The following is a 24,267-nucleotide window of genomic DNA, read 5'->3' on the forward strand; positions in this document are numbered from 1 at the left end:
CTGTTAATTTGCCCGTATAAACGGAACCATGTGTACTTGGCTCTTTGCGCATGTGGAATTGCATACCTAACTTTCAAGATGCTCAGAGCGATGACACGATCAGTGAACCATATGCAGTGACTTAGTGAGTGAGTGCGTTTAAGGGATGTTGCTGCGTGCAGGCTCTGCAGAGGAAAGCTGTTCCATGGTGCAATGGTAATCCTTGATAGCTGCCTCCTGGTGAATTTATTTACCCCGCAAGGGAGTATATTATATGGAAAGATACACGTGGCTTCAAAAGCACCAGGAAGTTGCAATGTATATTGGGGTTTTCAGATCAATCTAAAAATGTCTGTGCTTAGCTCTTGATTTGAGTAAGCCACCCACCATCGGGTTGCCTAAGACACCCGTATTGATGCAATACCTACAGACAACCCGGACTTTTACCCTTGGGCTTTCTAACGACGAGCCGCTTCTGTCTTCTGTCTCCTTCAACCACACAGAGAAGTTCTGCTGCCCACATACAAGGTCGTGAGTCCGCCTGCTCACCAGCTGACCTGCATGGGGAAGCTAGCATTATTTTTGGTCTCTTCTGTGAGCCTTGTGCGTCCTGGGCCTTCAGCTGCTCCGCTTGTTCTCCGGGGATTACCCCTGTGGTGGGCAGGAGAGCGCCCTGCCTTCCCCTCCGTTAAGGCGGTATGTGTGAGACTCGTGTCTGCCCCATCCCGCTCAGGAAGGGGCTGGTGCTGCTGCTGGCTCACCTCTTTGCCTAGGTAAGACTTTTTTTCTCTCTTGGGTAAGTGGTTGTGCTGTCCCTCCGTGTCGTCATGTGTCTGTCCCCCACCCCGACATTGTGAGTGTTTCTGATTTGTGGTCCCGTGCTATGCCGTGTCTGCAGTTGGTGTGTCAGCTGGAGCCTTTGGGTGACGGCATGGGCAATAAATGGATTATTACTTGCATGAGCCAGGAGGGAGACCGACAGGATTTTATTTCTATAAGTGACACTCGTGCTTTGTTACCTCTTCCTTTTCTTTTAAGAACCTAGGGAGCAGTTCTTCACGAGCATATTCAGAGCTGTTAACCCATGAGGAGTAAGTTCTGTGACACTTTACATTGTATAGGTTGTTTTCCTCCTGGTGGTTTTATTCTTATTCAGCAGCGTGGTGATTCTGAGGAATATAGGGGAACGAGTATCTTGCAGACTTCACCCTCTCTGTTTCCGTAGTCATTTGAATTTGAGACATTCAGCCCTTCACAGTGGCAGTCTTGGGCAGACTTTCTTGAGCTGAAGGGTACTGATGTGTGCCTTGTGCGCTTGCAGGTGGATGCCAAATGGAGTTTGTGGCTGGCTTCCATCTTGCTGAATTCTGGTGACACAGTTCAAACTTTAAGAAAGGAATACCCAAGGTTGCCGTCCTCTGACGTTAGGAATGTGTGTGCTGTTCTGAGGTTGGTTGCTAGTTTGTATGAGTTTCAGTTTAAAATAAAAAAAGCAAGCTGTGAATTATTGCTTTTAAATGAACCTCTTTCCTTCTAAAGACACAGCTGTTGATGAATTTAGCTTGTGTGTGGCTATTGTGGATGGTAGGATTACACTCCAGTATTATGGATGTTTTCTTTTGATACAAATCTGGTGAGGTACATGCAAAATATGTACAGCCCTTGGGCTCTTGGCGGGCTGCCACCAGGACTGTCAGCGATAGTGTGGGTGCTTCTGATCTCCTCGGAAAAGTCTGAACTCCTCCAGCACTTCGTGTTCCCATGTCTGCGTCCCATTGAGATGAAACGTAACCTTCAATTTCTTCGCTAATTGGACTTGCTCTTTGTCTGGTGCAGTCTTTGCTGTGTCAGGGCGGTGGCATCAGAGCCTGAACGCAGTTTCCCCACAGCCTGTGCTGTGTCGGTTGGTGTTCCACGTCGTCGTAACCCCTGGCTCCACTCTCCCCTGCAGCTTGTTGCAGCGGCGATCTTGGCGGTCCCAGCTGCGGCTCCGAGCTCTCCCTCACCCCTGCGGTGCTGTCAGGCCAGCAAGGAATGGTTCGGCGGGAGGCAAATAGCTTGCTTAGGAAGAGAGGGGAAAGCAATTTATATTTGCTCTGAAAGTGGAAAAGGTACTGAGGTTTTCAGGATAGATTCTTTGAAGTGTTGGGACTTTATGAATACAAACCGTAGGAATTCTATCAATTCTTTTATTTAAAACAATTAGTTGTGTATGTTAATTTGGGTATCCTAGCCAAGTATCATATCTGCCATATGACATGCTTATTATTGTTCATCTAGGCTTCTGAAAAGAGTTTGATTCCTTCTTTGGAATCCAAAGCTGGCTTCTGAGTAGAGACCGGCCCGCTCTGGAGCAGGTTCACTTCATCTGCGCTTTACAGCACGTTTCTTTGGAAATCTGTTAGCTGCCGCTTTAAAAGAGACTTTCCCATTGTGACCTATAGCAAGTTTCAGGTTCTCTAATTATAGGCTTTTGTAGGAAAAAGTTAAAACCAAATGATCTTCTTTTCACTGACATGGGATGCAGTGCCAGTGAATTTCATCCGTCTGCAGCTCTGCCCTGTGGCATCCGACGTGGGCGTGCGTGACGTATGGCCTGGGCGTGCGTGACGTATGGCCTGGGCGTGCGTGACGTATGGCCTGGGCGTGCGCATGCATGACGTATGGCCTGGAGCCCATGACCCCCAAGTGCTCAGGTTTTGAATGCCCTCTCGCGGCTACTGCAGCTGCCCTAGTTCTCCTGTAGGGCACGTTTAAGAGTTGCAGTTGAATAAAAGTAAAGATTGAGATGTCTAGAAGGGAAAATAATTTTTGTGTGTTATTTGCTGGTTGCTTTCTAGTTCTTCTTCCTTTATCTGGATTAAATCCCAGTCCTCCCCTTGGGAAGAAGTTCTTGTGAATTCAAACACCAGATAGTAACTGGATATCTTATGGATCTCGTGCTATGGAGTTTTATTAAAGAATGTTTCGTTCTTCATATTAAAACTTGTATTTGCTTTCTCTCTAAACTTTCTTGCTCTCTAAAATAGTAAGCGGAAGAGATGTGCTTGCTGGTGTCACTAGAACCAGATTTTGGTTCTAACGTATGTGTATTATTAATTGCATTTTAAAAAGTTGGGGGGGGTGCTTCTTTGGCTGTGGTTGGGGTTTTTTTGTTGGTGGGGTTTGTTTGGGTTTTTTTGTTCTGTTTCTTAAGCAATGGAAACAGGACTTTTAAACTCGTCCCCTGCTGTGTCTGCAGTTTGTAACTGGGATAACCTGAAAGTGAAATGGAGCAAAAGCCTGGCCACAGCGTTGCGTGTGGTTTGGGTGCCTTCACTTGAAAGTGTACTGTGGGAACGCAGACGGCTGTAAGAGCCAGAGCACCGTTTCGGAGCCGCAGCACGGTGCAGCTCCGTCCCTGCCCCAGCACCGGCGGTGGCTCTGAGTGGGGCTGGTGCCTGGTGGGACCCCTGGAGAGGGGCTTCCCAGCCCCGCGTCCCACGACTGCCTTGCAACTGGCATGCTCTCCAGGCTTATTTTTAACTGCCGATTTAACAGGTGCGTGGCAGATAGGGCATACCTCGAGCAAAATGGCAACCAGCGAGGGATCGCGCCACCTTCCCCGGCTCTGGCAGGATTTCAGCTGCCTAAACAGCGCGTTGGCTGGCAAACGGCGTGGGCTGAGAGCAGACCTCGCCTGATCCCACCTGAAATGTTCTCTTGTCTTAGGGCAGCAATTAAGGGTTTGGCATGGTTTTAATACAGTGAAGAGTTTTATTTGTCATTTTTAATTTTTAAAGTGGATGTTCTTGCTTTCAAGTAATTTTTGAAGGAAAATCAGTATTTTGTGAAGGTCAGAGCCTCCTTCCCTCCTCTGGTCTCCCAACCCCAGTGTACCCAGTTGAGGTGGTGTAACTGGGCTGTGCCGCGCTGAGGGCTATGTGGGCAGCTTGCCAAAAGCCCCAGAGCTGTACCGAGTCCGCACATACATGGCGCAGGATTTTAATTGGCGATAAGTACATGCAGGGTGGGTTTTTATAGGCTGTTGTAAGTATGCACGGTACTTCTTGGTGAAAGCAGACGAAATATTCTTTGAGGCTTTCGGGAAAATGAATGTCGACAGGAACAAAGTTTCATAGAAGCAGGGTTTAAATTCTTAGTATTTGGCTCTTTTCTTTGAGAGGACCGTGCATGCTGTGAAATGCATGAAGTCTGTTAATAGTCTGATTTTGCATTTATAATAGGAAAAGTCTATTCATAATGTCTGTTCATAAATGTAACCCTACCAAAGAGGCTTGCACAAACAGTTGCTAGCTCAGGCAGGGCTGGATGCGGGTCGTTCAGCAGGCCTTTCCACCGGCACTGGGCAAGCCGTTTCTGGGCTGTGGGACCAGGATCCCGGCTGGAGCAGCCCCTGACCCAGGTCCCTCGCCCACTGGTCACCGCGGGTGGCTTCACTTGGGTGTGCGCACCTCTCCGGCAGCTGTCCAGTCCTTCTTGTGCTCGGCACTTCAGTCCATTTAGCAAAAAAATTTGGTGTAATTTCAGGTGTGTTACTCAATCCTTGGGTTTTGCTGAAGAGGAAGTCTGAACAGTGTTTTGGATGAGGGATCAAGAATGACTGCTTCTGAGGTTTCACGGCTTTTTTCCTTATCTGATCCCTTTGGTGGGGGTGGTAGAAAATCCTCATACTTGTTGATGAACTGCTGTCTGTCTCAGCTGGCGCTGGCTTTGACCTGGAGCGCAGATGTGGGCTGGGGACATGGGACATGTGGAATCGGAGGATGGAGAGTGGATTCTAGCACCCCAAGTGTGTTACAACTCCTCTTCTTGAGATGGGAAGTAGTCACCATGGGCCAGCGCCCTTGGGCGGCTGGTTGCCTCTTCAGGGGGTGCCGATTTCTTCCTCCTCTCTCCGAGCAATGCAGGGCAGGGGCTTGTGTGTGTGTATATATATTTATTTTTAGAGAATTGAAATTAACTTTGAAAAGAAAACAAATAGGCACGTGCAACTTGCAGAGTTTTCCTGGTTTCCATACTATCTCTTAAATTCTTCCTCTCTAGCCAGCTCACATTTCTTGTGTTCAGCCTCCTTTCCTGCAAAACTGAACTGAATTGGTTGCAGGTTCCCCTTCTGCTCTCCCTGCTCCAGCCAGGTTTGGCAGAAGGAAGGGCTGGAAGGGCCAAGGGTGGGACTTGTGGGTGGCCGGGAGGAGGCGGGGGGCTGCAGCATGTGCGGGTCTCTGACCGACCTGCGGCGTTGGAGGTGATGTGATGGTTCCCTGCCAGCAGAAAACAACCAAATTATCGCTTTTTAATTGGGCACGGAGGGTGCAACCATGAATTACAGATCTGTAGAAAACCCGGCAACCACTCTGCGTGTCGGCAGCGTGCTGCTGTTTAATGTCTTAACCCGCTCCATGCTGTTAAATTCATTTTTTGTCTCTTGTAAAGCCCTTTTTCCTTGTGCCGTCCAGGGGCCGTCCGGGTGGAGCGGCTGCCTGTGCAGGCTCTCCCTGAGCGCTCCCTCCGCCCAGCAGCCCCCAGGGTGGCTGGCTTGCCCAGCTCCGCCGCGGCTGTGGCCCGGCATCATTAAAATCAAAGTTTTCTGCCTCTGCTCTTTGAACCATTGCTGTGTTGAAAGAAAGAGGGCAGGTCTCATGAGCCACCTTTTGTCTAGACTTGCAGAGTTATCCGGGCGTAATGCCGAGGAAAGCGCTGGTGTAAGCTGTTCGGCCAAAGGAAGCGCACGTGGTGGCTCAGGAGGATGGTATCGCTCTTGTGTCCCGCAGCCACCACCCCCCCTTTGGAGCAACGGACCCCTCTGAGCTGCTCCAGAGCTTTAAGCAACTCATTGTTCCCTGGGATAGCTTTCTTCTGCTTTACACTTCCTCTATTGGATTGCTCAGTGATCGTGCCGTGCGTGACTTCATTTCACCGTGTTTCCAGCATAATTGCTGAAGGTTGAATATTGGCACGTGTTAAGAATGCACTGGCATGTGTCAAGAACGAGGAAGGCAAAGTTACTTGGGGAATGGATGTTTGAAAGTGAGTTTCACTCCTGCAGGTTAAGTGGCGAGCGCTGCCTGATCCTTTCTGTAAGAATGAAAACTCTGAATACTTGGGTCCAGAATTTTTTGATCATTTTAACTGATGATGAAGCAATTATTGAAATATTTCTCATATTCTGCAAAACAAATCCATGTCAGGAAATAAATATAGAAGTAAATGGCTTGGCTTTCGTCACCAAGCACTTAAGCAGCCTGCTAATGATTTGAGAAGGCAGCAACAGAAGATATCTGAAAGAAAAACGGCAGTATCAAATTTATTTTCAAGTTTCATCTGCCTCACTAGAATTAAATCTGAAAAATTAGGACAAATACTTACACGTAAGAAGACTGGCAATGACTTAGTGCCTCGGTCGAGGAGAGTAACTTTGCTTTGCATGTGCTACTTGCCGCTGCTTTTGACTGAAATTTTATGGTACGTGATTAGGCCAGAGAGTCTCTGTAGGAAATGGTAGCACAGGATGGACGAGCCCTTCCAAGTCATCTGGCCCTGCTTGTTGGGTTAAATCCCAATGCAGATGGATTGTAGTTAATCTCTGTTCCTTGGTAATAGGAATCATTTAAATGTAGACTTCAAGAAACCGCAGAAAAGCTTCTTTTCAGAAGCCTGTTAAATACTTCTTATTTCACAGTAAAAAGTGGGGCTTTTCCTTTGTTGTAAAGACCGAGTATCCTGGAAAAGATTTGATATACATAAGAGAATTCACTCCTTTATTTACCGCTTTAGAGGGAGCGTGTGCCTCTGCTGATGTGCTGGCAACAGCCCGTTTCACGCAAGATGCGGTTACCTGTCTGCAGCAGCAGGGACGTGGAGCTGGGCCACTGAAAGGAAAACCCTTGGAAAAGCAGCTTACACTGGGAAATTACTCTTCTGAGAGTGGTGTCTCCCTTACATACATCCTGCTCTTCTTCTTGCCATCTAGCAACGGTTTCTGCTGGTTACAGTTATTCAGAGTCTTCTGGCTGAGATCTTTTCTGTTTCCCTTCAAATAATATGCAGTCTTACAGACCTTCTTTTCAGTTCACAAAAACTTAGCTTTTAAATACCCAGTTGAAATAATGTATCTTCTATTTTACATGCCTGCTTGGTACTGTTTTCCTACTACCATGCTTCTACACGTGCACTGTAGTTGCACGTGATGTTTCTATGACTCAAAAAAAAAAAAAAGTCAGATTTAAGAAATTGCAGTAAATTATGAATTTTTTACATTAAGGAAATTACTTAGGAAACAAGACCTGGTAAAAAGGAGACCAATCAACCTTGGTGGTTCTACATTTTGTATAAGGAATTGATGAAAGATGTTGCTAAACACTGATTTTGGAGTGGTTGCATTTTAAGACAACAGTGAAAGTGTACACAGCTCTCATGTCTCTCCTCTTTCTGCAGCTCTGCAATGGTAGACGGAGTTATGATTCTTCCTGTGCTGATCCTGATGGCGTTTCCCTCCCCAAGTTGGCAAGGTGAGTGACGTGCGTGTCGGTGCATAGGTCTCTGCTGCTGGCGGAGCTGGGTTCAAGCGTCGGCTCAGCTGCCGGAGCCGACTGGCACCGCTCCACACACCCTGCTGCTCCCGAGCTGACAGCCTGGGCATGTTCCTCTCAGGAACGTGGTGTTTGCTTTTCCATTCAGAGTTGTTCAAAGGATATTCGTTGCCCGTTTATGTATAAAATTTATAGCGTGTGTGATTGGCATAGGTCTTGCCAGGGCCTGGGGAGGAAAATGGGAAACTTTATTTGAATAACAAATTATTGAGCTATGTAACGAGTAGGTCTTCCTAGCCCATGGGCTGAGGTGCAATTGTGTGGCTTGTGTTCTTAAAAGCAAAGGTTTTTTTTTCTCTGGGAAGGCTCTTTGGACTATTTAGTATGGTGTTTGATAACTTTTCCATGATTGCTCCAGTAAGGTCTTTGGATATGGAAAGTGACTTTGTCATAAATCATTTATGCAGTTGTGTGCACGTAAAGGCTTTATGACATGCAGTGTGTTTAGGATTTGTGTCAGCAGAATGGGAGAAGGGTATTTCCACTGCCATGGGGAGGCAGGAATGGTTCATATGACAGTCTTCTGGATGTTTTGGGAGATGACCTCCTGAAAGATGCATGCTTGCTACTTCACAAACAGCTTTTTAAAAAGGTTCTGTGAGTAACTTGGTTTTCTCAATTTTACGTTTTAAGTGACTCAAGAGGTGTATGGCATATCTATGCTCTTTTGTATTTACCTTGTGAAATATCTTTCTGAACTACTCTGCCAAAATGCATTTATTTTCAAATGTTGATGTGAATAATAAAAGGCAGAGTATATTAAATGAAATGTTAGAATGGGTAGTGGAAGGGGAAGATTAAAAATGCACAGAGGTCTACTCATTGACTTTAGTCATGTCTATGAATAGGAAATTGAGACAAAATTTAAAAAGGGAGGAATGTAGGATGAATTCTTGTGGAAATACATTAACCTGCTAATGTTATTGACAGAATATTATCTTAAAATAAGGTTTGGTAGCAGTTATCACACTGGACCTTCTTATCACTCTTTAAGTGCCGCTGTCTGCTTCTTGAAAACATTTTTTTCCAGCTTTCAGAACCGCTTATATTAAATTCTTAAAGTTAAACCACCTGCCTTTCACATCCTTACCATGAAGAGTAGTGGATGGAGAAGAGAAACACGTGGGAAAGGTGCAGGTTAAAGTCCGCAGTCCTGGTTCACGTCTCTCGTACGATGTGCGGAATCAGACGCTGCGCTGCCCGCGCAGTGCAGCCTGTAGAGCAGCGCTGTCAGCCCACCCACCCCTACCCAAAGCGACCCTGCAGGTCTTCAAATCTCAGTCATTTGACCTGACTCCACTTAAAAAGAGGAAAGTAGGTTCTAGGGCTTAAATGTTATCTTTTTGTTGAAAAGGCGCCAATAAGCGATCCGGAGGAGAAGAGTTACTAAATCCGTGCCAAGGCGTTGTCTTTTCCCGGCTGTCTGTGGTGCTGAGGCTGGAGGTACAGGGTCGTGCCTCGCCTGGGAGCCGAGGCAGAGCCGGACCAGATGTGCTGCTGGAGGCTTTGGCAGAGGTGCTACAGGGGAGGAGCCTGCGAGCAGACATGTGCAGATGTTGTGTTCTTGCTGTCTGCCTGCCTGTGCCAACTGGACATCTATGAAGAACAGAGTTTCCTGTTCACGACGTGGAGCTGCCGTGCCGAGGGACAGCTTGTCCAATAATACTTTTTAAAGAGCTCTGTCTTTGGGCCTGCGTTTCTTTCCCATGGGGATACAGCTCCTGTGAAAGACTTTGTAGAAGAGATGTGGCAATCTTGCTTTGCTTTTCTTGCTTTATTCCTTCCCTTCTCCTCCCCTCATACTTCCTATGGTGAGTTTTCTTTTCTGTGATCAATTACTTGTCTAACACACATGAACAATACTGCTCTTTCCCTTTTTTCATGTTTGCTAGTCATACTGCTGTTCTGTTTCCTTTGGAAATAGTTTCCTCCTTCCAAGCTGATTGGAGAGGAGTGTTTGGAGTGGGCAGCAATACCCAGTGGACTCCTCAGCAGATTTTCATTTATGTCTTGTCACCTAGGTTTTGGTTTCCTCACTAATCAGACACGTAGTAGCACTGGGAGAGCCCACTGCTTTCTTCCTTGGGGTCTAAGTGCCGCTCGGTGCCTACGAGCCAGCAGCCTGTGCCAGGGCGAAGGTGGTAAGCCCAGGGGTGTAGACCTGCATTTGGGGTGTTATTCAAGGGAGAGCGTGCCTTTGGAGATCCTTGAGGGAATGGAAGTTGATCTGCTGCTGCCAGGCCACAGAGATGGGTCTGGTGCACCCTGACCAGCTTGCTTTCCCATCTGCTGCTTCTGAATGTTTTTAAAAGTTGATGTTTTGGGGGAAAACAGTTACTTTGTCTTCCCTTTGCACAAAATAACAAACAAACAAAGGCACAAAGCCTTTTGACAGGCTGAGAGAGTTGGGCTTGTTCAGCCTGGAGAAGAGAAGGCTCCAGGGAGACCTTAGAGCCCCTTCCAGTCCCTACAGGGGCTCCAGGAAAGCTGGAGAGGGGCTGGTGCCAAGGGCAGGGAGTGACAGGCCAAGGGGAATGGCCTGAAGCTGCAGGAGGGGAGATGGAGATGGGATGTGAGGCAGAAATCCTTCCCTGTGAGGGTGCTGAGGCCCTGGCCCAGGGTGCCCAGAGAAGCTGTGGCTGCCCCTGGCTCCCTGGCAGTGTTCAAGGCCAGGTTGGATGGGGCTTTGGGCAACCTGGGCTGGTGGAGGGTGTCCCTGCCCGTGGCAGGGGTGGCACTGGGTGGGCTGGGAGGTCCCTTTGAAGCCAAACCAATCTGTTAGTCTATGATTTTCAAAAAAACAAACAAACACAAAAAAACCAACCAAAAAACCAAAAAAGTCCACAACCCAAACACTGTAGAATTCTAAGTGCAGCAACATATCTCTTTCCTACTTGAGTGTCCAGAAAATCCTTTTATTCTATAGGTTTATTGCAGCGCTTTCTTCTGTTGCTTCTTTATTAGCGCTGTAAAGTGAGGAAAGAGGCTTTTCTTCATTTCCCAAGAAGCTAAACCCTGAGTAAAGCAGAGTACTTTCGAAGTAATGTAATGCCTGTGCTTAAGAGCGTGAGGTTTTTCACTTAGTAGCGAGTGTGCACAAATGCCATTTCCTGGTCCTGATGGCAGCATTAGGAGCACGGCACGTGAAATGCTGCCGAGGCTTCTGCCCTCTCCGGTGACTGGGGACGGTGTCCGGGCCCTGTCCTGCCATGGCTTCCCTGCCAAGCGCGGGCACAAGAGCTGGGCAGGCTGGACAGGGTGTCCTGTCACGCCACGGCCGGGAAGTGCTGGGGAGCTACTGGAACTCCCAGAACGACCGTCTGGCCTGGGGAAGCTGGCTCTGGGAACAGCCCGGCCCCGCTCCAGCAGCTGGGCTGGGGGAGGCTGCTCCTCTGCCCTGCCGCAGAGCTCGCTGACTGTCACCGTCCGTAGCAGTCGTGCTTCTTCTGGTTTAGGGGTTTTGTAATATGGAGAACAATAATAAGGCCAAACAGCTGTTTCTTAGCACTGCAAAATTCAAAGGCTTTTGATAAATTACTAAATCCTATGTAAAATAAATCATTGTAGGCCGCCCAGGGAAGCAGTTGATTCGCCATCCCTGGAGGTATTTGAAAGACAGGTAGATGTGGCACTTAGGGTTTAGTGGTGGACTTGGCAGCCTGAGCTTCGTGGTTGAACTCAATGTTAAGGGTCTTTTCCAACCAAAATGATTCTGTGGTTGTTGTATTATATATATATATATATATATAGTATAATGTATATATAGTATAATATGTATATATATAATGCTTGTTACTGTATGCATTGAGAAACTGAATGGAGGAGTTGTCTCTACAGGTTTATTATTTTCTATTTCCCTGAAATGACTAAGAATCATAAAGGGAAGCTAACCACCAAATGAGTTGTCTAATGTACAATTAAGTAGACTCTAAAGAGATTTTAATTTTTCCAAGTCTGCTTTCCTTCAATTCATTATGATATGAAGCCCTAGCAGATCCCACCTTTTTCCCCAATCCCGGTCATTTAAAAAGAAAAAGAATATTGCTGCTTTTAAATATTTTGGCCTTTGAGCATGAAGTCCCCTTCATCCTACTAGAGCTTTCAGCAGCTCTCTGAAATAAGCTTTGCCTGTGACTTGTAACCTTTCCGGTTCGATTCCCGGGTTTTCCATTTGAACAGAGTGACCCCACTCAGCAGGTGGTCCCGCTCAAAGCCGAGCAGCAAGCCTTCGACGATGGGGATAACTAACAACCGTGTACGGCTCCGAGGGCTCTCGGCTTGGGAAGCTGGATCCCGGTGGCTCTGAGGGCTGGGATCGGCCGCACGTGCCCGAGGTTAGCCGATGACTGCAGCGTCTGTGCATGTGCAGAATGCGGCCACGGGGGCACGGCGCCGTCCTGCCGCACAGCTGCGGGCCGGGCTGCAGGAGAGCTCCTGGGTGGATCTTCTCTGCCCGCTCGGCTGGGGCCGCAGGTGTCCCTTCTTTTTGCTTTGCCTCACTCTCCGGTAAAGAGGAATCAATGAGATGGAATTGTCCCCCTTAAACTTAGGCCGTTGTAAAGGCACGTCTCGGTGAGCGAGGGGCTGGTTTGTGTCGGCCTGTCCACCTCTGTCCGTCCGTGGCCACCTGGCTCTTTCTGCCAGCCGCATACTGAGAGGTCTTGTGGTGTCATGTAGGTTATCCCTCTGAACGGCCGCTCGCGTGCATGCGCTCAATGTGTATTGTATCTGTGTAGTAAGATATACTAGTCTGTATCTGCCAGGTGAAATTTAGTCCTGCGAGGAGCAGGGAGTTGGACTTGATGATCCTTACGGGTCCCTTCCACCTTGGGATACTCTGTGCAAGTATTTTGAAAGGGAGGGTATGTGGTGGTGGTGCATTGCTGGAAGGAAATGATTTGATACTGTGAGAGCCCTTCTTTAAAAGCTATGCGTAATATAGTTAGAGACTGTGTCTTTAGAAAGAAAACTGAGACTCTTATGATATATGTTTTTGCTTTTCTATGCTTTTTAAAATTACTTCAGTATTTGCTGACCACATCACGTAGTTAACGTAGGTATTTTTTCAGAGGTAGTTGAAGAAACTGTTGCTGTAGTGCCGATAAGAAAAAGTGGCCAAGCACCTATTGTACTGGCTGTTTTGACGGAAAACGGATCGCTCTTCTAAATGTGAAGAGATCACCTCAAAGTTAAGGCGTGTTACCAGAAACATATGTGGTGTGTTTCTCCTTGGAAAGCAGTAGTTTGGTATTTTCCTAAACAGTTAACAAATGTTTACAGTCCAGGAATTGGATATAAACTATGAAATAAAACTGTCTGGATGGGTAACTGGTTGTGTGAAATAAACTTCACGTAAAAATGTTTATGTGAAAAAGAAAGTACCTTGTCTTTTTTCCCCTGCATCTGCCTGTTTCCATCGTTATGTGGCGGTTTGCAGCCCGGCAGCTCCGGGTCGGGGTGCCTGCACACCAGCACCGCTCGCAGCGTGGCTGAGCACCGGACCTTCCAGCTTACAGATGAGAATGGGGAGTGTCTTGGTTCTTGTTCTGTTGCAATACCTAGATAATTAGAGTCAGCACTCTTAATTGTTGACTTTCATAAAGTGCATAAGCAAACAAAATAAAGGAGCTTCAATTTTGACACTTTCATAATAATGAACTAATAAACTGGTTAGTGAGAAGTCAATGCAAATCTCCGTATCTTTGTGTGGCAAGTCAGATTTTGTGTGTGCGTGCACAGTATTTATGGGCCAGAAGTGCAGCTATGAGTCTCTGTATTAGAGAACAAAAATACATGCCGTGACCCGGTCTAGGTAATGGAAGTATTTTTAAGCTTGGCTTCTTGCCTGCGTGAGTTGCCCGACTGCTACATATGTAGTTGGCCTGACAGCCTTCTGCGCCTGGAGCTGTTGAGTAGATGCTTACCTCCGAGTGTGTGTGTCTGGGGGAATTGATCTGCCTCAGCCGTAACCTCTTGATTGCCACTGGCCTGTGGCGTTTGCCGGGCACGTCCGTCCTGCAGACTTGCTCGCACAGCCATGCTCACGAGCTGTGGAGAGGTATCACCCAGTCCAGCTCTGCCTCCGCTGTGGATTCACTGCGTGCCAACAAAACTGTGCTTTGCCGGCGCAGCTGGTTCGTTTTGGGAAATATGGCTGGAACATCCAGCCCTTCATAGCTGGCTCTGTGTGTGGGGAGAGCGCTTTGTGGGTACAGCACAGTGTTTGGCTTGGACGTCTTCACTGAAGCATCACCCCGTCTGTCTGCTCTCAGGCTTCTGAGCTGCAGCTCTGTCTTAGCCGGCGGCCTGCAGAGGCAGGGATGGGGGCACGCGGTCAGTGCTGTGCCCAGTTCTGCAGCCCAGATAAGCCTTCCTGGTCGGGTAAAGCTCAGCCTGGTTTTGTAACCAGTGTGGCACTGCGGGAGCATTAGTGAGAGAAGGGCTGGCTGGTACCTGGTAATATACCCCGGAGCTGGAAAACCAACTAAGTAAAGAAAGGAGCAGTTTGAGCATCATGGTGGATCGCTCACTCTGCCTGCAGACAGGAGCAGCCCTGTCGAAGGACGAGTAGAGTGTTTGTGGTTGCAATGCCTTAGCTCATTGCATGCGAGGGAGGCAGGTTTGCTCTGCGCCGGCTGATTAACGGCCCTGTGGCTGCGCAGTCGCTTCCTGGCCCGTTTTGGGTTGCAGAGCTCCTCCAAGAGGTGGCCCATGAGGGGAGGTGGGTTTCTGCCAGAACCGCTCCCATGGCTTGCGTGAGGTTTGCTCAGCCTTGAAGGGTCCGTGGGTCAGGAGAAGAGGGAAGCACGAGGCTGGAGCAGGCTGCAAGCCAGGTGAATTTTCCTTGTCTACTCTGCATGGCTCTCGGATGGTAGGTTAGTTGTCGTACTCCGTGTAGCAGCTATTTCTGCTGTTACTTAATAGCTGAAATGGCTGTTACTGCAGCCTGCAAACCTCCTCAGCTCTGTCCTCGCAGGCCGGCGTTTGCCAAGGACAACAGAAGTGTCTCGCTCGCTGGGAGCTATGAAACCCTTGCTGCTAAGGCGCTGTCTGGGGTGGGCCGTGCTCACGGAGGTACGGCTCCTGTGCTCCTTGGGGCAGGCGCTGCCGGGCCCTGGGGGGAGCCAGGCCCTCGCAGGTCTCTGCCAGCACCTTCGGCACTTCCAGCCAGGCGAACCAGGGTGAAGGGCTTGTGTGTAACAATACCGGTTGTGTTTTACTGCTGCTGTCACGGGAGGAGAAGGAACAGAACTTTGGTTATAGGGATGTTTGGCATTAATATTTTTTCTTTTAAAGAGCTCCACAAAAGTAGCGAAGTTATTGCTTGGTACGTGTATGACTGGGACTGTGTATACCAATACTTGAAATCAATGTGACAGAGGCTGGCTGATTTCAGGATTCTTTCCCTAATTTAGTTAGCGGCTCAAATATGGAAAATTATATTTGTGTATTTGTTGATTGTGGGAGGAGGGGAAGAAAACAAAGGGGAAAACAAACTAAGTTATATTCCCAGTGGGCAGACTCTAATGATAGACTTGAAAAAGTCCAACACATGGTATGCTCAGCTGCTATTTTAGGAGCATCCACTGTATTTGTGGCTGGACATTTTTCTGATGTATTAGAACTGAAAAAGAGAATGTAAAAACAAGTGAAGTTGCCATAAACGTGCGTGCACGCACAGGATGTGTGCAACAGAGAGCAGCGACTTGTTCTGTTTTCCATAGCTGTGCGCCTCAGCCCCCGAGTGCACAGGGCTGCTTCCCTCCACGGGCACCTGTACGTTCTGGGAAACTGGGGCTTCCCGTGTCCTGCGTTAGCTAGTCGAGAGCGGTGTCCTCTCCCACAGAGACCGGAGCGACCCGGTGTGCGTGTTCAAAGCACATGCCATTCTGGAGACGGCAGCGTGTGCGGCTCTGCGCAGAGTGAATGGGTTTTCCCCAGCCGGGGATGCCCGGAGGCTTTGCTGAGGATGCTTGGAAGTTTAGTTTCGTACTCTATATGTTCTCTTAAAAGTTCTTTTCCTTAGCTGAAGCATCTGGAGTTGGAAGGGAGGTGTTGTACCTGCTGACAGTGTGTGCTGCTTCTCGCTTCACTGCTCATCTCCCTGGTTACTCAGACTCACGAGGTTCTCCTTAAAGGCTTGACTTCTGGGAAATTTAAGAAAGGTTCTCTTCAAAGGCTTGTCTTCTGGGAATTTACTTTTCAAGCAAGCTGGTTAAACCTAAATCCCATGTAGCTGTGTCCACTGCAAATTTAAATGGCCTTAATTTGATTTAGTTAATGCTATTTCTGGAATGCTTGAGAATAACTATTTCCATATAGAAATACAATGTGGTTTAACACATCTGGTTTAAATTTACACTGTTCTTTAGGTTTTTTTCCTCTGACTGTCCCTGTGTAGACAACCCTCCCATTTTGTATACCCGCGTTACTGTATGCGTGAGAGGTGATGTAAAGTGTCACTGAACTCTCGACACTTGAGTGCTTGGAGTGCACAAATATGACTGGTATTTCTTTGATGGTGGGAGCTCATATCTTTGTCTTGCTGAACCGGCTAAATTAGCATCGTTAGCTCCTACTTGGTCATTCTTCAGCACTAGTTGCGAGTAATATTTCTTCCCTTAAACAGAAAGTTTTATTGCCTAATGATTTCATTATCTCTTATAACTGAAGCTATTAAGAAAACGATGGTGTTTTTTCCTCAACTCTCCCCTTTTACAGATGATGAACTGAAGCTAAATATGGTCCGCTACGAATGTGTGTGTGAAGGCATGTCCTGCGGGAATGGAGATCGTTGCCAAGGCCAGCAATGTTTTGCTTCCCTAAGCATTAATGACGGTGCTAAGGTTTACCAGAAAGGCTGCTTCCAAGTCTATGAACAAGGGAAAATGACGTGCAAAACACCTCCGTCTCCTGACCAAGCTGTTGAGTGCTGCCAAGGATACCTGTGCAACATGAATATCACTGCACAGTTGCCTTCTTCTAAAGGTGAGGGGTTAATTAATAAATAGTGGGTTTTGAGACAGAAAAAATATTTGGCTTTCATCTGAAGCAGTGGGAGTGAGATGGCTTCAGCGCTAGCGAGAGTAAGGGTTTAACCAACGCGGTAAGGCCCTTTCTGCTGCGTTCCCCACTGCCCTCATCTGCTGTCCACAGGCTGAATGATCTGTGTTGCTGGGAGAATGATGAGGGTTAAAGTGTGCGGCCAGGGCCAGGGCTGAGTCGCTGCCTGCGAGTGAATTGCAGAGTCACAGCTGGGGGTTGTGCTGAAGGGACCCGGCAGTCCTGACAGCTCTGCGTAGCATCCTCTGTGTAAGCGCACACTCGTAGCTCCGGCTGGGTCATGCCTCTCTCTCAGACCAGGTGGCTCCCAAGTTAAATGTTGTCAGTGCTGCTGCTTTTAAAGACTCTCTGGGAATTTGCAAATGTATTTATTTATTCTCTCTCTTTCTGTTTTTTTGCCTTCTTTTTTTTTCTTCTTCCCCTTTCTAAGGGCAAACCTTTCAAGGAGAAGCCGCAGGTTACAGCATGGAAACACTAATCATTGTTATACTGGCTCCTGTGATAGTCTTGATAGTTTTTTCTGCAGTAGCTGTGCTGATCATCCGGAGAATACAGAAAAACCATATGGAGAGGCTCAATTCTAGAGATGCAGAGTATGGCACAATTGAGGGACTCATTGCGTCAAATGTTGGAGACAGCACGTTGGCAGTAAGTAACCTGTGTGCATGGTGAGAACTTGTGTGAACTTTCTTTGCTTCCGAATTCCCCTCTCGTACCCTCCAGATGTGGCCAATAACAGGACCTTTTCCTGCCAGGGGATCCCACGTAGCGTCAGGGCTTCCATGGTGACGTTCCTGTGCTCGCAAAGCCGAAGTTTAAATGACGTTTAACCAGAAGATAGCTTTTGCAAGTACAGCTCCTTTGACTGGGAGAATTACTATAAACTGTAGTCAAACTGTTTATGTTCCTCAAAGCAATGCCTGAACAGCAAAACAGAGTGTGTCTGATTGTTGGGCAGCCTGAAGTGATCTGCGATGTGTAAAAATGTACCGTGTCTTTGATATGCGAAAGACAGCCTGAAAGGCTGGAAAAGATGTGATCCTAAGGGAAGAAGAAAACACAGATATTTATAACTTTTAAAAACTTCAAACCTCTGATTCCCATGATCTTAGTAGAAGGGCTCTTGGACGGCTAGGAAAGTAGTGAAATTTTGTTGACAGAAGAGCAGTAAGAATTCTAAAAAATTAGAACATAAAATTCAGTTTGTAAAATATGTTCTTGTTCGCATAGTCTCTGGAAAATAAAAAGACATGGGAAAGTATTTCCTTTTTAAAGACTTAATGTATCTTACCCTTTCACTTCAGGCCAGAAAAAAGTGTTTCAGCAGCTTCCCCATGCTTTACCGAAACTGAGCAAGTAAAGCTTCGGAGGCAGCAGGAGTGTTTGTTTCTGAAACCAATGCAAAGAGAAGTGTTCTCCTCCTTGCATTTCTAAGATAAAAATCTCTTCGACATTAAGAGGCTGGAAAACACTTTCCATTTTGGTGCTTTCCCGCCATTATGTACTTTCATTGCAGGGTTGAAAAGTGGCTAAAGAAAAATGGTCCAGAACACAAATATTTTCAATAATATGCTACCAAATACATTGACTGGGTTTTTTCTTTCTGTGTTTCGGAGTGTGTTTGTGTTTCTCTCTGTAGGAGAGAGAAACTGAAATGGGTATTTCTTGAAGTGAGGAATAACCTTCAATATCTTCCTTAGAACGTGTAGGTTACCACCAACTAGGGAAGCCGTTTTGACTGTGTCCAACAAAACACCCCGGGAAACGGTTGCACCTCCTTACCTGAAAGCTGACAACCACTTTGCAGGCCCAGTGATGGTAATTTATTAAAAGAAAGATCCGTGGGACCACTCAACAGCTGGAACTGTTTTAGGGAGCTGGAAACTATTTCTTGCATCTCTTTGTTTTGAGGCAGAGGTGTTTCTATAAAATACTGCTGTGAATGAGTGCTGGAAGAGTCTTGTGGAAAACCCTTTCATTCACAAGACAGCATGTCCTGACAAGTATGTTTTCAGGGTTTGAGATGGCCGTAAGGGATACTGTTGGAGCAGGGAAGATTCTTCTTTAGGGAAGAACAGGTTAAAGCTGAGTAATTGGACTCCTGATCATCTGGATGCCCCAATATGCTTTTTTGAAGCAGCCTGTGTGGGGAATGAGCAATAAACCAACGCTTCAGCCAGGAGGAAGAGCCTGGTTCTCTTAAGGGGTTGAGGGGGATGATGGAGACTCACAACATGGCAAGGGGTAAGGAGAGGATGGATCAGTCGTTTGCCTTCTGCAGCACAGTAACAGGGGAGGCATCAAAATGAGCAAGAGCAAGGTTAAAAATAAGGAAGGTGGTTCTTAACACAGTGGTAGTTGAAGCAGTGGAACTCCTTGCCCGACAATTATTCTAGATGCTACAGGTTTGTATACGTTCGACAACAGGATGACAAGTCTGCATGTTGTTAAGCATATTAAAAAAAAAAAAATAAAAAATCCAGCTAAGGAAGTCCCTGAGCTGAATGTGCTTGGAGGCTGGGGGGGCATTAGAGGAAAGTATGATGTGTGTTAAAGTATTCCCATATCACTTCTATTTCACTCCGTTTCTAGTATCCCAGTAATCCTCCAGTGCCCTTATACACGTCCATATGCCTAACACTCCCAGTAATGCCTACTGCCCCAATTCACTCCACTTGTAATACCCTAATGAAGGGCGTTGCTTTTGGGTACAGTCAGAGACAAGTTACTGATCTAGAGGGACCTTAGGGTGGCTGCTCTGATAACAGAGGTTTGGCTTTTAAACGCTAGCTTCCTTATAAGATGGAGCAGTGGAAATTGCCTCCCTCTGAGCTTGGAATGTCCCAGCACTTCATGGAACTGCAGGACCAAGTGTGTGCAAACTGCAGCTGCTTGCTACTACTGCCCTGCTGGTTTGCTTCAGCTTGGCCCCATAAAAACTATACTTGATAATATTTTTTTTTAAATGCCTTTGGCTCTCTTTAGCCCACAAGGCTTGATTTGGTGATACTGTTTTAAAACAGCCAGGTTTGATACGTTCACCGTGACCCAGGCATGTGTGCAACTGGTTATCTGTCTTCAGGCACTGACTCCCAGCTTTTACCAGCTCTTATCTCTTATCGGTGCAAGACCATTCCCACTCCATTTGCAAACCTTTTGCACTTCAAGACATTTAATGTTACTTGGAAAGGGTGATAAAACCTGAGAAGAATAAATCAAAATTCTTTTTAAAAGAAATTGGAGAAGTTGCTAACTGTGAAGGCTTGGTCTGACTGGTTTGTTCCCAGCTGGCAGACCCTCAGCTTTCTGGCTGCGGTGCCTCCCGTGTGCCTCTTGAGTTTGGGGATGTAAGAAAATTGATAGCTCCATGTTTCTAAATGTTCATCCAAACAGTAAGTCTTTCCTAAATTCCAGATTTTTCTTCTCCGTTGTACTTTTAAATCGCTGGTTTTGTTACACATTAGTTTACATTTAGTCTCCATAGTGTAGCAAATGCTTAAAGCCCTAAGCTTCCTAATGGGGAATGCAAAGCTGTGGCCTCTTCAAATCTTGTTTTTACAGTTGCTGCAGATAAGTTTGGTTGTTGTCTGTGTTGGTTTTTTTTTCCCCTCTGATACAAGCAGGAAGGAAAATGAGCTCTCAGTTTGTATTAAAAAGCAAAACAGCAGTCTCCTGTCTTTCTTAAATTATCTTTTTCTTGAGCACTCATTAAAAAATTGTTAGGAGTAATGAGATTTCATTGAATCTGGTTAGAGCCCAGTAGTGCGGTTTGCTGGAAATACTAGAAAGTTGATTATGCTTATGTTGGGTTTTTTATCCTATTTTCCTTTGTAAAGAAAAAAAGTCCAGTAATACAGTTGTTAATGATTTGAACTAGTATGGAAGTCCTAGCCATAAAAGTAGCTGGATATTAGCATTTTAAAAGGCTAATAGGATTTTACCATTCAATTAGAATCTTGCTCATAGTGGGGTTTTTAAGCTTGCAGTTTAAAGTCTTATTTCCATGCACTAAAAATACCAGAAACTGATAAAAACTGTTTAGAAAGACTCGTTACCGAAAATTTTCTGGAGTATCAGTGACATATCTAGTGTAGGTGATCCAGGTAGTACTCCTATCACCTTGTTTATTTTTAAACTGGTTTTGGTTCTAAATAACTGTACCAAACTTGAATAGTTTGGGCCAAAATTCCCCATGACTTATCTAACACAGAATGACTTTTTTAATTTTCTTTTTTGAGGGACTGTTCATCTAGTGTGGTTCAGCCACTTTAGGGAAGGAGACCTACAATAAATTATTTGGGTGTTGTCTTTTGTCTTTTAAGGAAGTTCTGATTTGCGGCAGGGACGTGCAATTGGTGAGAGAAGCCCCAGTGGTGCCAGGCGCTGGGGGCCGTTCTCCTCGGGGCGCTCTGTTTGGAGCCGCTTCAAAAGCTTACGGTTTAAAAGATCTGTCTGTGTAGGCACGTGAGTCCGTTCCCCCGTGGACGCCGTCTGGTGCTCCACGTGGAGAAAACTCTCAAGTTTCTGTGTAATGCATGCGAAGCAAACCCTAACCAAAGCACAGATCTCTCCCCTTCCCTGCCGAAGGTAACGGGCTCCTGCAGCCAGCAGCTGCTGCCACGCTGCAGAGGATGTATCTGCAAATGTTGATCTGGCAGGTTACCTGCAAACCAGCAAAGTATTGCATTATTTGGTTTCTCTTCACTGTTGCTAAGTTAATTTTTAGCACTTAATTTGGGGGTTTGATTGCTAAAACAGAGGTGTCTGGTGACATTGAGGTGCCATGTGGTTTTTAGGGCATGTATGTGAGTCTGACAGGTACAATACAGGACCTGTTGGATACCTGTTCTGCTCTGGGAGGGTGTCTGTGGGTCAGCGAGATAGACCAGGATGTCCCAAACGGCACTAGGTGCAGTTAACCAGCAGTTCACCAGTGGTTCCTGCTGTGTCAAAAAGCAAAGTTGGGCACACGGGAGCAAGGCGGCGAAGGTTGCTGCGGCAGCCTTCCTCCTGCTCTTACGGCTGACGCACTGCTTTGCAGGGGCACGTAGTTTCGTACATTCATGCTCAGACTGGAAAGCGAGGAGGATGGTGAGTGGGCGATGGGGGTCCGGCTGCGGTTCAGCCCTCCCAGAAGGGTTCGGTTTTGGGGCGCTCGCCTGCTCCACCTGCCCGAGCGTGCTTTGTGGGCTTGGCGGGAGAGCGGAGCAGCGCAGCAAGCCTCCAGTCCCAGTGGAGTCGGTGGCCTTAAATGTCTGATTAAAAGCTGAAGGAAAACATCGGACAAGCAAAGGATGCTTTTCCCATACTGACAGATCACATTGCTGTGTCGTCCTAGTCTTCTTTACTGGGAAGAAACCACAGGGAACCAGAAGAATGGGAAAAGTCTGCAGGAACGTTCAGAAATCAAGGCTGGTTTTGCTAGCTGTATAGGGATGAAGGCCTTGGGTATAGGAGGAATTAGAGAAAGTAAGTTTATTTCTTATTGAAGCGGCTGAAATTATTGCAAGGCGTAGAAAATTTGGAGGAAAGAAAAGTTGATATTAACCTTTTTGAAATAGGTGACAGATACTTCACTTATGCTCTCTCAATTCTTTTAGAGAACATCAGAGTGCTGCAGAGGAGTGGAATGTCACAGAGGGTAGCTCGTAGGCTACGAGTGAGCTTCCAGGTTCACAGGCAGTAAATTTGTTGTTGCTTATGTATTAAACAAAATGATTTATTTATTAAACAAAATGATACTGTAATGCCAAACAAAAGAGCCAGAATCAGAAATCTGAGAATGAAACGATGCTTGATTTGTTTGCTGTTCACTGTTGTGTGTAACTTTTCCAACAGAGAGTGATTATGCATAAGTTATGGCTCCCCTGCCAGTCTCTTCTATGCGCGGGATGTTCTTTGAAGTGGTAAAAACTTGCAAAGAGCATTCTCTGCCCATCTGTATGGTGATGGCAACAGTATGTCTTGATCCTGAGTGATCAAATGGCATCACCAGAGCCATAGAGATACCGATGAGCTTTAACTTCACCTATCCTGTGAAGTGGGGTACCTTTCTGTATTTAATCAGGGGGAAAAAGTAGTTTCTCATAGGTTACGAACTTCTGCTTTTCCTTTTCAACAGGATTTACTGGATCATTCCTGCACATCTGGAAGTGGTTCTGGACTTCCTTTCTTGGTGCAAAGAACGGTGGCTCGCCAGATCACACTTGTAGAGTGTGTAGGTTAGTACAAGTCTTGTTCGCATCGAGTGCCACGTCTTGGTAGCAAATGCAGACAGAAAGCTTTATCTCCCATCCTAATTATCTGTTTTTCCTCAGTTACTTATATTATATTACGGAACTTTTCAGGCTTCAGCTTTCCAGAACCAAATATGTTCTATGTGTGAAATGAAAAAATTCCTTTCACATCTATGCAGATTAAAGGGGCAAATATCTGTGCTTTTTGATTGAAAAAATTAAGGTGTTGTTAGAAAATACAAACTAGACTTGTTTGGGTACTTTGTAAGCGAAATAAACTATGTTTTTAGAAAAGCAAGCTCAATTTGAAGTTTGAAACTGTCAAACTGTGAAACAAAGATTTGTTCATTTAATAGTGTTCAACTAGAAATCTTTAGGATTAGAAAAGGATCATCTAGATTTGAGATCTGGAGTAGAAGCGTCAAGCAAAGTGGCTAAAGTGACATTTTAAAAAAAAAAAGTGTGATTCTGTGCCATTAGAATGGTAACAGGAATGTCTTGTAGCTTGCTCTGCACTGTTGCTTTGGGACTGTGCAGGCAATGATGTACTGTTGCTGCTCTTTTTCCCCTGAGAGAGAGATCTCTCTGTAGTAATTCTTCTCTAAAACTCTTCTGGGTCTGAAGTTTTAAATATATATATTTATATATGTATAAATTGAATAGTGTTAAATTTGATTTTAGTAATTTTAGGAAGCATTTGGGTCACAATTATCCTGAGACAGAGACATTGAGCCAAGATGCCACACTGGCACTAAAGAGGTGAGGAAGGCATGATAATGGTTGATTCTATTAGAAAAAAACCACTGGTTTAAGTATGTTTTATGCTGGTTCTGCAGTGATTTGAACTCAGAATGGGTTAACACCTTCCTGTAAGTCACTAGAAGCTTTAACTCATCAGGGTGTTAAATCAAACCCCAGACTAAACCGGGTGAATCTGAAGGGACTGGGCCTGCGTTTTACCACTGTTTCTTTGCTTCTGGCTTATGGTAGTACGTATTGAGTAGGCACGAACGTTCGCACTTGCGTTAAATCCAAGCGTACATCCTCTGATGCTCTGCAATTTCTCTTCATCAGAAACTGTAGAATATGATATGCATGATGATTTTGCCTGCAATATAGACGTATCTCTTTGTGCGTGTATATCTATGTGTGAGTAAGTGTGTCTCTGGAATGCCTCGGGCTGGCGCTGTTTCCAGAGACCAAGTGTTTCAGCCTGTGGAGCAGAGCCAGGTGAAAGTGCTTGTGCAGAAGTCCCTTCTGGGTGACAGCATCGAGGCGTCAGTGTTGGGTATCTCTCCTCATTTAGTTACACCTGCTGCTGCTTCACGCGTGCCTCTAAAGAGCACCGAAGGGCAGAATTTGGATATGATAGCTGTCGAATCTAGCACAACTCATTG

At 46.2% G+C, this 24,267-nt stretch overlaps 1 protein-coding gene across 3 annotated transcripts in view; it reads left to right on the top strand.

The window, feature by feature from the left end:
- Nucleotides 1-24,267, top strand: part of ACVR1 (activin A receptor type 1) — a 72,278-nt gene that overhangs the window by 31,818 nt on the left and 16,193 nt on the right. For all 3 annotated transcript variants that reach the window (XM_054830093.1, XM_054830091.1, XM_054830092.1), the window contains 4 exons: nt 7,417-7,490; nt 16,293-16,559; nt 17,065-17,282; nt 22,756-22,855. In XM_054830093.1, the coding sequence (XP_054686068.1) occupies nt 7,417-7,490; nt 16,293-16,559; nt 17,065-17,282; nt 22,756-22,855 (659 nt within the window). The remainder of the gene's footprint in view (nt 1-7,416; nt 7,491-16,292; nt 16,560-17,064; nt 17,283-22,755; nt 22,856-24,267) is intronic.

This window comes from Grus americana, chromosome 6 (assembly GCF_028858705.1).
Source record: "Grus americana isolate bGruAme1 chromosome 6, bGruAme1.mat, whole genome shotgun sequence".
Classification (NCBI taxonomy): Eukaryota; Metazoa; Chordata; class Aves; order Gruiformes; family Gruidae; genus Grus; species Grus americana.